We start from the raw sequence: 16,408 nt of genomic DNA, 5'->3' as shown, positions 1-16,408 counted from the left end.
CAGTGGTCCTCCAGACCAGAACAAAGTCTACAATTGCCAGCTGTAGGCCATGATAGTGAAGTTGGAGTATGTCTGGCTATGGATAAGATCCCTTTTGGGGTAGCAGCTGAACGATTTGGAGGACAACAGTAACCTGGCCGGGGAGCCAGCTGGCAGAGAAAACATGAAAGGCCAGGACTAGCAAGCAAGTGAACAAAATAAGAGTCAGGGAATGGTCCAGCAGTAAATCGATCACAGATGACATTGTTTTCTCAGACAGATAGAAAGAATTCAAAATATGCTAAAATTAATCATCACATACTGTAGTTGGGGTGCCATTCATATACCTGGAAAGCCTGCCCGAGAAGACTCTTTGTGTGGGAAACACTGCTATCTCATTTACTCAGCCCATGCTAATTTCCATATTGGTGTTGAAGGAAATGATGTAACACACCAGTGGTTGTGTTCCTTTAACTACAATCATGTATTTGGCGCTGTGCAGTATTGATTTGTTCTGACTAAGCCTCGAGCTACAACACTGTCCAGAAAGAGATTTTTGCTCTTTTCATGACAAGCAGATAGAGTGCTAATTAGAGTCAATAAATGTTAATGCCTCATGTCCAGCCAACTTTTTTTGCCTCTTGGTCAACTTTTAAAAAATGTCTTAGGCCAAACAAAAGTCAGTTAAGGTCTCTTCGGGTTGTACAGGTGGTGGAAAAAGGCTGGCTAGCGGCCAGAGAATCTGTAGAGACGAGGCATTAGTCATACAACAGACACACTGCCCATCACCGTCAAACACACTTTTCCTGATACACACGCAACTGTCTAAAAATGCTCCCATTCACAACCGATCTCTTTCATTGGATCTGACAATTTGTCCAAACCACTTAATTTAAGTAATTTATCAAAATCATGCTGATTCCACCGCAGTACCCTTCTCTCTGCCTCAGCTTCTCCATCTGACCTTTTTTACTCCATTGCAGCCCAGCTCTCCTGCCAGCTGTCAGCCCGTGACCTCAGCACCACCAGCAGCGCCATGGACACGGCCGCTTTGACACTAGACCCTGAGAGCTGCCCCTACTGCGCCAAGGCCCTGGCCAACGAATCGGAGGGCGGGACCGAGGGCAACGAGACACCTGGAGACTCAGACAGTGATGGGGTATACGAGTTCACTCAGGACCTCCACCACAGGGACAGAAGAGACAGCCGGCAGCCCAAAAAGAAGCACCAGAGGCTGGGGAAAACGGCCGCCAAGGTTGTTCACTTCTGGAGGTTGGTGTGCGACACTTTCCGGAAGATCGTGGACAGCAAGTACTTTGGCCGAGGGATTATGATTGCGATTCTGATCAATACTCTGAGCATGGGAATCGAGTACCATGAGCAGGTTAGTTAATGTGTTTTTCTCTTCAACAAAAGGATGTGCAGTTGCTGTGCTGTGATATTCAAATGCCTTGAAAAATTTCTCTGTGGAAATGTGAAGTATCCTGATGCATATAGTCACGCAGATAGAGAACGATTGTAGGAGAGTATTAGTTTGACTTGTACATCCTCTGTGTGTGCGTGTGTCATTCTGTGCGATTTTGCAAGCAACACCGCTCCCACAGGCCCAACTGGAATTCCTGATGTCTCTCTCTGGTCTCATTTGTTTACATGAGCATAATTACAGCCATGTGAGAGAGAAAACGGAAAGAGACAGAGTGAGAGAGGGAGGAAAGTAAAGGGGTGATTTAACGGGTAGGGAAGGCCCAGCAACATCTGACGTCAGATGTTCTCACTCTTTCCCTCTCAATCTGCTGTTTGGTTGTTTTTATCCCTGCGCTGCTGTCTCTTTGACCCAATTCACACCTGATATTCACATGCAACATGCGCTAGCGATAGCTAGTCTGGATTACGAATAATGGATGCTAATGTAAGGTGTAAATACATCCAACATGCTCGGAAGACCACATCTGGATATGGTCTGACATTCAGTATGATCAGATGTTGCCCAGGTGTGAATCCAGTCTGTTTTAAGTTTCTGTGAGGAAAAACAAAGGATATCTGCTGAACGCAATGAGTGGTCACACTGAGCTTAGTCATTCTTTAAGCTTATTCTTAAGCTGTCTGTTAATTAAGTTACAGTCAATCTTTTCATTGTCAAATATGCAGCACATAAAGTGCTTTGTCACAGCTCCAACCAACTGTGTGTATTTATATTAATGCAGTTGTACTGCAGACTTTTATTGGCATTGATACTGTTGTGTCTATTAGTAATGATGTAACTGATCCTCTTTTTCTGTGTCAGTATAACATTTGATCTTTTGCAGATGATTTCTCTGAGTGGAGTCTATTGATTTCTGTTGAGGTTACAGAGTTTAAAAGAGGTATCAGGAAAATGCTCATACTGGTTCTTTGTACTGGCCCAGTGCATCCTGAAAGTATTCACAGAGCCTCACTTGTTCCACATTTTGTCATGCTGCAGTCTTATTCCAAAATGGATTCAGCTCATTTTTCACCTCAAATTTCCCATAATGACAAAGCAAAAAATTATATTAAAAATATATAACATGTACTTAAAGTATTCACAGCCTTTGCTGTGACACTCAAAAGTGAGCTCAGGTGCATCCTGTTTCCACTGATCATCTGTCAGATGTTTCTACAACTTGATTGGCGTCCACCTATGGTAAAGTCAGTTGATTGGTTATGATTTGGTAAAGCACACACCTGTCTATATAAGATCCCATTGTTGACCAAGCCATGAAGTCCAAGGAATTGTCCGTTAGACCTCTGAGACAGGATTGTAACGAGGCACGGATCTGGGAAAGGGTACAGAAAAATTTCTGCACCATTGGCAGTCCAAATGAGCGCAGTGGCCTCCATCATCAGTTAAATGGAAGAAGTTTGGAACCACCAGGAGTCTTCCAGGAGCTGACCACCCAGCCAATCTAAGCAATTGAAGTAGAAGGGCCTTAGTCAGGGAGGTGACCAAGAACCCAATGGTCACTCTCACAGAGCTCCAGTGTTGCTCCGTGGAGAGAAAAGAACCTTACAGTGCGACAACCATTTCTGCACTACTCTACCTGCGTGGTTAAATCCCTTGAGTTAGCTGCCCTTTTTCTACTTAAATGAGTTATTGTTAAGTGGCTTAACAAACAAAATAGCATTTCACTAGCTGGGCCCACGTCCTCATTTTAGGTTTGACAGCGTTTTAGTAGGTAAAGGTGAATGCTTGGACATGAATTGAGCTGCGGTTTGGAGAAGGCTTCGAAGGGGACTGGCGACGGCTCCTGGGCCTGGCAGATCCCCATGTACTAAATAGGAGTGAAGAAGTTAAAGAATTGAGAACAAGGAGGGAGGGAGGGTGGGGCACGTAAACGAGAATGAACAGTTTGCAGAACTGGGGGGAACCTATATAGATGACAACCGGAAGGAGCGCGTTTGGAGGCGTGGTCCCGCTCCTGAAATTCCAATACATAATACATAATCTCCAATTAAAGCAAAATATAAAGACATGAGAGGTTGCTCAAGACTTCTATCATCTATGTTTTGATATTTTTTGCCTTACCAAACCTTTACTAATAAACACATTTTTTTCGGCTAATATTAAAGTTCATTAAAAAAGAAATTTAATTAAAATACAAAAACACAAAGTGTTGCATACACTGAGTACAGCTTTATTATTTTCATAGACACACACACACACACACAAACTGTACTCTTTATATATGAGAGAAAAAAACACCTTCTGTACAAACTGGTTTCTGATCATTTGCATGACTAAATATTATGCCAGTAATTTGCATTGCTTTCACTACAGTTTCTCTAGTGTTGAGAATTTAAACTCCTGCTATAATTAGAAGTAATTTCCAGGGTCAACAACTGTGTCATGTTTATTTTCCAAGCAAATTCCCTCAAAATTAAAGATTGGTAGCTTCATGAATCTCATTAAACATCTGTTTCCATTCTTCTTCAGTTATTTTTGTTGCCAACTCCATACAGGCACTGAATACATTTCAAAAGGTATTTGGCAAAGCAAAATGCTAGTCCTGGATATTAGTTGCATTAGCGTTCATGATTTACAATTCAATTTCTACTAAAATGGGAAAAAAAGTTGTCTTGTGGTGTCTTATTTCCTCCTCTGATGTTCTCATGAGTATTTTTTTTATAGAGGACATAAAGAAGTTTGCCAAGTGCAGCTTTCAGGTTTGGGGTATGTATTGTGTTTGAGGCTATTGTGTTGGGTTATGTTTTTGGCACGTGCGGTTTTGGTGTAAAGTTATATAACACTAGGGACACAAGTACTGTGTGTGTGGGTGTGTAGTAGGAGATTGAAGCCTAGCCAGGTTTTAGGGGGTTACTTTCGGTCACTGACCCAGTGCCTATAAACATATCCAGATGTCAGAGACACACACGCACACGCAGGAAGTTTTATAGCTTTCTAGTTTCTACTTTCCCTTCATCGTTTTTTTTCCTCCTGACTTTTCCTCTCGTGCTCTTGCTCATAGCTTTTTTTTTCTAATTCTGGTTGTACTGCTTCCTCTTTTCTTCCTCCTCTGTAGACCTATTAGCCTCCATCAACCTCTTTTTGCTTTTTCACTTTTTGCTCGCTTTTGTTCACCTCCACCTCTTTTATTTCCTTTCTTCTCTGTTCTGCGTCAGCCTCTCCCCTGCCTTTTTTTGTCCTCTTCAACCTTTTCACTTCTTTCTCAAGTGCTCTTTTCTAGTTTGGGTAACATGGATCCCTCCAGTCTCCAGACAGGCAGCTGAAGACTTTAGTGAGACGCTTCATTGATTGTAAGCCCATCGACATCCAATAGCCACAAAGATCACTAAGCCTCCTTTTCCTCTGTAACTCTGTCCATATGGAGGAGAGGCTGCCTTTCAATTTCCATACATCCTCCAGCCAAGTTTCTTCCTGGAGTTTTGAGTGTGTACCTCATGCTGCCATTTTTCCTGTTAAAACTAGTTTGACGGGCAGAAAGTCTCCTGAATTTTCACCTACTGCACTTAGTACTGTGTAAGTTCATATTTTGTCTATTACATTTTGGAGGAAGATGAAGCATTTTCATGAGGTTGAACAAATCAATCTGTAGTGCAAAAGTTAAAAGACAATATTTCTGATTATTTAATTTCTCGTCATGTGGAGGCAGTTAAACAAAATCATAAATATCCTCATCAAATGTTGCTGGTTTGTCTAAACTGCAATAAACACCTTCAGATTATATCCTGTAACAACTCTGGAGTCAGCATGATGTGCAATTTATTAGAAAGTAAAAAAATAAAGTGTTTTAAGTTAATTTAAAACATATCCACACTGAAATGTTTCATTTCATTTAGAAACATCCTGTCTCGGAGTGATGCTGAAACATTAGTTTATGCATTTATTACCTTTAGGCTGGACTTTTGGATTTCATTATTACCGGGTTGTCCCAGAAACTATTTCTCTACTTTTAAGGTTAGCCTTCAAATTTTGTTTTTGATAAAGCTTATAGGTAGGGCTGGATGAGGTGACCTTAAATCTTCCCTCTGTAGGTTAGATGTCCAATGATGCAATGAGTGTTTGTTCTTCACCCGCCTCTTTTCACACTCGATGTGCTTACACACGACTCTGCATTTAATCATTAGTTATTATTAATCTCTGGCTCTCTTTCACAGCATGTATTTTGTCCAGTCTTCCTCTCCTCACTCCTAACCGGTCACGGCAGTTGGCTGCTCCTCCCTGAGCCTGGTTCTGCCGAACGTTTTTTCTCTTAAAAGGGAGTTTTTCCTTCACACTGTTACCAAGTGCTTGCTCTTAAGGGGGTGATCTGATTGTTGGGTTTTTTTCTCTGTATTATTGTAGGGCATTTATCTTACAAGATAACATGCTTTGTGTCTAACAGAGTTATGGATTGTCTTGCATTATCCTTGAAGCTCATGAGCTTTAGTGGCAGTTGGGAAGCTGAACTATTGAAATGGGATGCAGTTGTCTCACTGAGCTGTCATGAGCTGTATATTCATAATTGGGATGTCAGCATCTTTGGATGATCAAATAGAGCTTGGGCATTATTAGCTATACCAGTTGGATTAGCTCATGCATGGGAAACTTTAGAGAAAACAGAACTACAGACGATAAACCGTGTACCAGGAAGGATCTTTCTCATGGAGGTTTATGGGGCTGTACTCCTCAGACAGATGAAGTCGATGCAAGTGCCCTAATCTTGTTGTTGTTTTAGTGGCCAGCATGGCTGACCACTGGTTTAAAAAAAGATTTAGGAACGCTTATAGGAAAACGTTGACCATTGTTTAACCAATCAGTAAGCAGTCCTCAGTCTCACACTCAGATCCACCCATTAAATTGCTTGTTGTGTTTCACTTCAAAAGAAGCTTTCGAGATGGTGACTCCAAAAAGGCCTTTCACCATCAGCAGGTGAAGTCATAGTGGCTGCCTCCATCTTTAATGCAGTTCATGTTTAAGAAACAGTCAAGTGATGCCATTAGAGGAACTGCACTTTTTGACATTTATATATTGGCTTCTTTTTCAACCACAGTGGCTGCTTCACCTTGTTATTTTTCTCTTCACAAACAAAAATAAATAAGTAAAATAACTGAAACGCTGACTCAGCCACTAACACATCATCATTGCTTCTCAGTAATATTTCTTTTTACATCCTGTTGACATTCAAACACATTTGTTCTTTTATGTTGTTGTTGTGGTTTGCTGTCTGTATATTTATTATTATACTTTTTTTTTTTCAAAATGAGGATAATTCTGCCGTGTGTGTGTGTATTACGTATTTCTCAATCATGTGTAAGTCATTGTGGATTAGCCATGTGATTGATTGGTGACCTGTCCAGGGTGTATTCTGCTTCCCACCCTATGACAGCTGCAGTAGGTTTCAATTCCCCCAGTGACCCCAAGTTGGATAAGTGGATAAGGATGGATAATTGTGGTTGATTTGCATTCTTCACCTTGTTTGCAGAAAAACTCAGCAGGAGGGGCGAAAACCACAATGTCCTCAAAGCTTTCCAAGATCTAGATTTTTATATGAATCATTTCAAGTGTTTGTTTCCAAGTCTGACCGAAAGTAAACAGAGAAATTTGGAGATTTGATAAATATTGGTGTCCTGGAGACGGCGTTTCACCTTCTCAAAGTCTGGGAAACAAATGGGAAAGCAAAAATTGAGCAAAAATCTAGGATGAATGCTCCACTCTCCATATGGTAAGAATAAGCTTTTCCAATGAGGAAATAGCTGTTTTATTAGCTGGATATTTAATTAGCTACAACCGCTTCCGCACGGACGTGTTCTAAACATGAAAGTATCTACTGAAATTGGCTGATGAACAGAAATCCCAAGAGCAGAGATTAAAATAGCCTTTCCCGGTGGGAATTTCTGTATTTACTTTTGGTTAGATTAAATAACAAATGTGTTCAATAATATATGGGTTGTGGCTCAGACAAAGTGGATGCATCATACACTGCACAAAGAAACGAAAGGAACAATGAGAAATATCCCTTGTTAATCTAGGCTAAGGTTAGCGTCACGGCTGCTAGCGAGGCAATACCTGCATCCTGCAGTTCCTCTAGGAAAGCTGGACAGGGCCATAGAAGGTCCTTAACCCACCAACAGGACCAGTACCTGCTCCTTTGTGCTCAGAGGAATAGGTTGCGCGCTGCCTGGTACCGTGTAGCCCGATGGGCATTTGCCAGAGAACACCAGAAATGGCAGGAGCATCACTGGTGACCTGTTTTTCACATGTTAGAGAAGGTTCTGGTCTTGAGAATACATGGAAATTGTTATGCTGTCTGTTACATTGTCCAGCATGACCAGTTTGTTGGTGGTTTCAGTGATGGTCTGGGGAAGCATATCCATGGAGGGACACACAGACCTCTACAGGCTAGGCAACCCTGAGTGCCATTAACCTATTGGCAAGACCCACTGCACCAGACCCTACACTAGTGCGGTGAGTCCTGGGTTCCTCCTGGTCTATGACAATGCTCCACCTTGTGTGGTGAGAGTATGCAGACTGTTCCTAGAGGACAAAGGAACTGATCAATTGAAATCATTGACTTTCCCCCACGTTTGCCTGAAATACATTCAATAGAACAACCCTGGGACATTATGCTTTGGTCCATCCGATGCTTCCAGGTTGCACCTCAGACCGTCCAGGAGCTCAGGGATTTCATTTTTAATCCAATCATGTGGCATTCTTTTGTTCCTTAAACCATGCCCAGACTATATCACTATATATATTTCTCCTTGAGATCTGATGTTTTTTTGGCTGATGCTTTTTGACAATGTAGATGTCATAATTATGGATATAGCATGTAATCCAAACAAATCATAGAACTGCCATAGTATCATCTGCTGTTTGCAAGTCAAAGTTTGTGTTTGAGGGGAAAAGAAAGAAAGAAAAACTACACCTTTAAGAAAGTGCTTCACCTGCGTTGAGTGTGACAGCTTATCGATCACGTTGACCCGTTTTCTGGTACCCCCTTCTGTTCTGTAAATAGATGAGACACACAGACACATAATATATAGCTGATATTATGTGTCTAATTCGTCTCCAAATGAGGTTATAGAGTTCTGGCTGAGAATTTATGAAGATGAAACAACCACACTGATGAATAATTGATGAAGAGGCAAACATGCGAAACACGACTACAACACACGTGCAAAGTGAATTCAACTCGAAGCGCAACCTGTTTCAAAGAGCCCGTCAGGGTGTCTGCTGGAAATAAATGCACTGCACGTGCTCATCAATCACAAAGTATGCAAAGTATGAGCAGATAGAAGAGAATATGCTTTCACTTTGCAGCTGTGTTTGTTTGTATTTGCGGATTTCACTTTAAGATCCAGACTAACTGTAATTTCCATTTTTCTCACTAGTTTATTATCCATAATTCTATACGCAGGACAAATACCACAGCAGGGCATCAATATGGGTATGCTTTAATTTTGAAAAGACATATTTTGTGGAAAGGTATTGAAACCAATGCAACATATTAAAACTTCTGTTGTTTCATATCCTTAATCTTCTGTGTTTTTCAGTTGATTTCTTTGGCAATGTTACAAAAATATATACACCTAACTTGTGTGAGGCAAAAGTTCAGACCCTAAACACACTTTTTTCTTACTCATGGCTCTGATGTCAGTAAAAGCGGATATTGCTGTCAGGCAGACAGAGACTGTGAGCACAGAAGCTCTTTAACTGAGTGTCACACTTTGTTTTCAGTATGAGATTTACTTCCTTTACTAAACACAATGTAACACATTACATAATGGCCGGGCTGCAGTTAATTTGAAATGCTTTCAAACGAAAACTGTGTAGCTGTCTCACATCCCACCTTTTATATCTGCTCACCAGAGCCACTGCCGCTAACTTTGAAATGTCTCAGCCACATATTCTGTTGCTAGTTGCAAAGACATTGTTGTGCTCTATTGGTTTTGGATTTTTTTTTTCACGCCAATGTCCCAATAGTACAATTGAAGAAAAATCCTTAGAGTAAGCATGTTGCACAGTTAATGTGGTTTTTCAAGCTAAATTCAGCTGGATTGTTGGCGCTCTTATAAACACCAAAAGTGGGGCATGTAGCTAATTTTGCCCAAGTCTTTCCTTTTTCTAAATCTTACAAGAATATATCTAGACTAAGACAAGAGGGTTTATGGTCATAGATTCAATATAATGGACGGATGTAACAACTGTAACCCATAAGCTAAAGCTAGCTAGACTGGTTAGCAACCAGCGTTCATAAACATATAGCCTGTCTAAAAGTGCCTGACTAATAAAATACTTGAATTTTACTCAAAAGGTAAACTTCTTGGATGGGCTGTACCTCAAAGCAAGCATGTGTTTTTGACAGATAAATCCATTTAAGTGCTAGAAAAGCTGCTAACAGCTAATATAACAGAGTTATACGCTAAAGCTAATATAACAGAGTTAGCAATTATTGGCTAATATGCTAGCACACCTGTCAGTCAAGGAAGCCAAAGCAGCCACGTCCATAACTTTAAATCTAAATAGTTTCAAAAAAGTTTTTAAAGAAATTCATTTGCTCCTCTATGCTTGCTATGGAGGGGGAAATTAGCCATTAAAGTTACACTCTGTAAAGTGCTGATATGTCATTGTTTTTTAAAGATTTTTTTTGTTGCTTAATTAGTTCAGCTAGTTGGCAGATTGAAACAACTGCCTGAAACATGTCTTGCATTTACAGCATAATTCTTTTCAAATTATATTAAGGCCCACTTTGTTTTTCATCTCTCTATAGAATATTTACCCATTATAGTGATTAAATAGCAGATGTAATACTTTTGGCCATGAGCCATGAGCTTTAAATACTGCTCTGCAAATAATTACTCTTTAGCTCAAGACATATAAAAGGATCTGACACACTGAATGAGTCCAAATGAACACACACACACATTCACATATATGTACAGTATGTGCAGATGTGACTTAACCCCTGAAATGTAAACCACAGGTCCAATTGATTCATATGCGCGTCCTTCAAAATACAGACCTACTGTTACTCTGCAGCCCCCTGTGCAGAGCTACAGCCTCAGCCTTGCTGTCCGTGACACATAACAGAACCCCTCTGTCTGTTTCCTATCTCTTAAATGCACACTCAGAAAAACGTACACAAACACTTGAACCAGCGCACACATGCTCTGTGTGCAGAGGGGCAGCAGAACGTGCCCTCGAGCAGTGAATGTAAATTTGTATGCGACACAGAGACGGAGATATAAAAAGATAATGAAATAGAGTGTTGGATATGGATAAGGGGAGTGTTAGGACTCAGAGGTGATGGGATAGAGGGGGTGATGTGTGGAGGGCGGGTTGGACGAGTAAAGAGAGGGTGTCTGTTTTAGCTCCCTGTGCTGTTTAAGACTGTTACCATTTATGGTGGAGCTGATGGAATAGTTGTGTGCATGCCAACTATGTGACACAGCCCATAGTCTGTTTACTTGGGAAGGTCAACCTCTTTCTCACTTTACATCTATACGGCCACAGAGACAGCCTGTCACTCTTTCCTCTGCATCCTTTTTCTTCAGCTCCCTCGTCGGCCTCTGCGCTCCCTCAACGAAGAGGCGCTGATACCAAAATAGTTTGAGTAGAAGTTTAAGAGGCATGGCAAAACAGAGGTGTCAAGGGAAAAGGTTTAAATGCATGGTTCCTGTGTTTTTTAAAATTGGTGCTGGTGTTATAGTGAAAGCTTTTTAGCACCGCCATGAATATTGATTTGGCTATGCAGCTTTTACATGAGCACAAAGTGATCTGAAGTCCCTTTTGGGTCACTTGCTTCATGTTTCCCATAAGCAGCAGTTTGACTTTATTGACCTTAAAAGCTACTCACTTGAAGAGGAAAAGTATATCGGTGCTCTGTGATCTTTTCAGCGCTAAGAAACAGCGAAACATGTCAGCGATTGTGCATCGTGCACGTGTTTGAGCTTGTGTTCTTCCTTCATGAGTGTTGGAAAAGAAGCAAAATACACAACCCTAATGCAGCCCTCGCATTTCCCTTTTTGGACCATGTATACTTGGGGGTATTATAGGAGGAGCAGTGAAAATAGAAGCTCATATATGTCATATATTAAAGTTTTGAGGGTAAGCTTCTTTTTAAAATCAGTGACATTGATGTTGTGTTTAATGGATTTCAACATCAGAGTTATGTGGTTAATTTTAGGAAAACATCCTGCTTTTAGTTCCAGACTACCTGTTTTTGGGAAATCCCCAATAGTCATGTTTTGTTGATTTTAGTAACTGATTACAGTGATAGTTAAAAAAATCTCTTCACATTTGCTGGACGTGATGCAGAATTGTATGGGCACGTGACTATTTTAAGACAGCTCTCTCTTTTTTTTATAAAAACAGCCTGATATTTAATCCAGGAATAAAACAGAATCAGGTTCATTAAAGTAAGGTCATGTCATTAACCAAATTTTAAAATCCCTCTCTGTACTGCCGGTGATGGAATTAATAAACAGTGTGTTTATGTGCGATGAACACCTCTTTACATATTGCCCCATTGTACTGGGCAGACATGCGCTTTTTTTTTCTGCCCCTGCCAAACCAAGAAAAGACCCTCTTGCTGTATTTCTCGCTCAAACCAGAGACAATATTTATTCAGCTTTTATCCTGCCCTGGCAGAGGAATGTAGAGTTGGCATGTGAAGACACTGGCCACCCTCCAAGACAGGCATAGGAAATGTGTTTTTCTAATTTGTACGACGGTAAGACGGAGAAAGCAAAACAACAGTCCTTAATCCTGGCTTATAAAACGAGGGCTTTTCCAGCCCTGAAGGCTATGAAATCAAAAAGAGAGAATCAATGGAGTGATCAAATGATGGCTTCGGTTATTTCCTGGTTCAGTGAGATGTCAAATAACATGCTGCCTGTATTTAGAAAGTTCTTCTTTCAAGCTCTTCTGCTGGATCTGCCAATTCATCCCTATCTTATTGTTGCTTTAAGCACTGGTCTCAGCCTTTATTTTGCCTTGAAGAGCAGATGTTTATGCAGGAAAGATTTAACATTTCATTAAAAGAGGAAAAAATGAACACACAGATGGATGATTCTTGAAAACAAAAAACAAAGAAAAAAAACTAAGTAATCTTTGACAAAACCTGTGGAAAACAAATATTGTGGTCATGCCAAAAAGCAAGATATGACAGATCCTGTGAAAAACTGAGCTCACTTTTTGATTTAGTTGCTTGTGGAACCACATTTAGCAGCAAAACACTGAAGTAATCGTTTCATCCTTGTCTCTACTCACTTTGCTGTATAGAAATTTTCAGCCACTATTCTTTAGAACATTGTTTTAGTTCACTGAGGTTTGCAGACATTCATTTATGCGCAGCTCTCCTAAGGTTACAGCTCACCATTGTATTCGGGTTAAAGGTTGCACACCAGCTGAGCCATTGCAATGACTTGATTATTTTCTTTTCTTGTAGATTTGTATAACCCATTTTGGGCCATGCTTCAGCTTCTGAACAGATGGCCTTACATTTGACTTTAAAACACTTTGGTATACACAGGAGTGAACAATCTACTCAATGACTGGAAGATGCCCAGTTCTTGAGGCTGCAAAACAAGCACCAGCATACTTGACAGTTGGTATTGTATGTAATATCAGTACAAACACAATTGGTGTATTTCCTAATATTACATACAAGGTCTTGAGTATTGTTGCCCCATCTTATGCCCCTCTTCTATGGAACCAGAAGATTTGGGAGACAGACACCATTTCTACTTTCAGATTAGGTCATACTTTCTTTTTTCATAAAGCTTATAGTTAGGCCTGGATCAGGTAATCAGGTGACCACTTAGTTAGGTTAGCTGAGTATTAATTCTTCACTTACCTCTTTTTACTCTCATGTGTTTATACAACACTCTGCATTTAATCGGTAGTTATTATTAATCTCTTCTCATCCACGGGTGTCTTTTATCTAGTCCTTCTCCCTTCACGGCCAACTGGTTTTATGCTTTTGGCAGTTGGCCACCCTGCACTGAGCCTTGTTCTGCCAGAGGTTTCTTCCTGTTAAAAGGGACTTCTTCCTTCCCACTGTCGCCAGCTGCTTGTTCATACACTGTCATCTGATAGTTGCTATTTTCTTTCTTCATTCCTTCTTCTTTATTGCAGGGTCTTCAGCTCGCAATATAAAACACATTGAGCTGACTGTTATTTTGAATTGGCACTACAGAAAAGAAATTGAAGTGAAGTGAATTGTATTGAATATGCTGTGTTTATTTTGGCCAAATGTGGTGCTGTGCTTTATGATTAACCATCTCTACTTTGGTCTCATCTGTCCAAAGGACATTGTTCCAGATGTCTTGTGGTTTGCTCAGATGCAGTTTTGCAAATGTAAGCTTTGCCGCCGTGTTGTTTTTAGAGACAAACAAACAAGCCGGCCTTTTTCTAATTGTACTGTCATTAAGTTGAACATTTAACATGCTAACTGAGACTTGTGAAGTCCCCCCACCCCCCCAAAAAAACCAAAAACAGAAACTGCATCTCAGAGTGTTACACGGATTAACCTAGTGGTGAATTTGCTGGACTGCTCACTCTTGGGATGATTGTGGCATTGTGTTAACACACACCTGAACGCTCCACACAAGCAAACTGCCAAAACTTCTGCTTTTATAGAGATGGTCACACTTGCTGATAATTAGTTAATCAAGTGTATTTAATTAGCAGCACATGGCTGTGATTTAGGCTCTTAATTCCTACGAGGTATTACTTCTTTTTTCACAGGACCCTAGGCAGTCCTGTGAAAGCTTTCTTTTTCACATGACTCTACGTGCTCTTTATCGAAATTATCACAGTTTTTTATAATAATTTTCCTAAAACCTTATCAACACAACAAGTTCAATTCCATCTCTTAACTATTATCACTCCAAGGAACTTTACTGGTACTGAAATTTCTTACGTTTTCTTAAGACCGGGGGTAAAAGTTCATTTGACTTATATTGTTTATTATAACAGAATATGTCAGATGCCATAATAACAAGGTGACATTGTTATTTAGAGACTAAACAACAATTACTAAATCAACCATTATATTAAGTGAGCCTTGTTGAACCCCAGATTTATTGCATTAGTACGAAATATGATCTTTTGAGATAATGAAAAATAAGCATGACCACTATAATATCTGTTCAGTAAATATGAAGCTACAGCAAGTAGCCAGTTAGCTTAGCTTTACTCCCATTGTCAAGCCTAAATTTTAATTTGTACATTGGCCAAGCCAGTGTTGTCAGAAAAAGTTTGCATCCAGTTAAAGCACGCAGGTTCTTAGTTTTCCCTCTTCGGTCAGGTTGAGTCACTAAAACAGCTCAGAAACATCACAGCTTGGTCTAAAATATTCTTTTCACAACATTAACTCTGCACACTGCTAACATGAAGCTCATGAGTAAGAAGTGCATCTAGCTTGAATACAAGGGAACCTGGCCAAGAATCCAAAAATGAAAAGTTGGGAGTGAGACTGGTCACACTGTTGCCACGACAGATCCATGAAGGCACCACAACCAAAGGTACAATAAGCCACAAAAGACTTTAGCAACTTCCTGACGAAACTTTAAATAGTTCTTTCTGTTTGAATTCACCCCATCAATAAGAATGCTAATGTGACTTGCCAGTTTGCGGTTGGCACAACATGAAACAATAATGACTGGAGTGCTGTGGTTTTTGTGCATTGCGGGTTTCGTAACGACAACAGAGTTGCAAAGGCAAGGCTTTAGCCAGGCTCAAGGTCAAAGAGGGAGTTACAATTTCATGTATAGCACTAAAAACCTACCATAACACTGTTACCTTATGTGTGGCACAGAGGGAACAGCAAAGTTATATTGCTGCAGCTCTTCACACATATCGTGAGTGCAATCTTTTACTTACTTACTTTCTGCACTGCTGTTTGGATGCCCAAAGTAGCAAGTTGAGAAGAAATGTGAGCAAAAAATAACTAAATAATTCAAAAGTTTGTCACTTTACATTTTCAACATTGCATAGGCTCAATAAGGCTGGGACCAATGTTGTACCATGTATCTGTAGCCTACTACTGCTTCGGGAGCTGAAGCTTAGAATGGCTGGAATGTACTATCTCAGAACAGCAGTAAAAAAGGGAAACCTGTAGTGCAGGGGTGTCCAGCTCCAGTCCTCAAGAGCTACTGTCCTGCAGCTTTTAGATGCATCCTTGTTCCGATGCACCTGAATCAAATGAATGGCTTGTTATCAGCCCTTTGCCAATCTTGATGGCATGCTGACGAGGTAATCCAATCATTTGATTTGGAGTAGGGATGCATTTAAAAGCTGCAGGTCAGCAGGTCTCGAAAACTAGAGTTAGACACCCCTGCTGTAGTGTCACAGCAAAGAGAAGAAGAAAATTGTATATAATGCTTTACAAACGCCAAGGACAGCCCATATTGTTCCAACTTCAACAGATGTTGAGTTAAATCCTAATGGGTTGCAAACCTAAATCAAGTTAGCAAGAACACTTCCAATGGTTGCAACTTAAGAAAAAATTGCTGCGAAGCACCAAAAACAATGTTGTCTTTGTTTTGTCGGGGGGGGCTTTTGTGGCATTTTGTTTTGCTTTGTGTTTCTATTTATTGGCATTTTCTCAAGTTGCAATGCGTTTCAGGGCCATCGTAGTATCAGTATGGCCAACAAAAGCCAAATTAAATTCCGCATCATTATTTCATTTCAGAATTATTGTTAAGTGGCTGCTATAGACTTCCTAATCATTAAATCATCTCAGACAAGACAATGATGAGGAGATACTGTATCCTCCTCATTGTTATTAAATCACCTCTAACCCCAGTAGTGAGTGTATCAATGTCCGTTTCATACTTGAAATGCCCTCTTCTGTAGTGAGCCCATGAAAACCACTTGATTAAACTAACATGCGCGCGCCGCACACACACCGGGCATGGCGCTGCATCATTGACAGTCTGGAGCGCCGCGGAGCACAGCATCCCG

At 40.4% G+C, this 16,408-nt stretch overlaps 1 protein-coding gene across 10 annotated transcripts in view; it reads left to right on the top strand.

Moving 5' to 3' along the window:
• Positions 1 to 16,408, top strand: part of cacna1g (calcium channel, voltage-dependent, T type, alpha 1G subunit) — a 221,697-nt gene that overhangs the window by 77,350 nt on the left and 127,939 nt on the right. For all 10 annotated transcript variants that reach the window (XM_080305605.1, XM_026177284.2, XM_080305606.1 and 7 more), the window contains exon 8: positions 963 to 1,363. In XM_080305605.1, coding sequence (XP_080161731.1) covers positions 963 to 1,363 — 401 coding nt within the window. The remainder of the gene's footprint in view (positions 1 to 962; positions 1,364 to 16,408) is intronic.

Source organism: Astatotilapia calliptera, chromosome 8 (assembly GCF_964374335.1).
Source record: "Astatotilapia calliptera chromosome 8, fAstCal68.1, whole genome shotgun sequence".
Lineage (NCBI taxonomy): Eukaryota > Metazoa > Chordata > Actinopteri > Cichliformes > Cichlidae > Astatotilapia > Astatotilapia calliptera.
The sequence above is the reverse complement of the archived record's forward strand: the minus strand, read 5'-3'. Positions and strand labels throughout refer to the sequence as shown.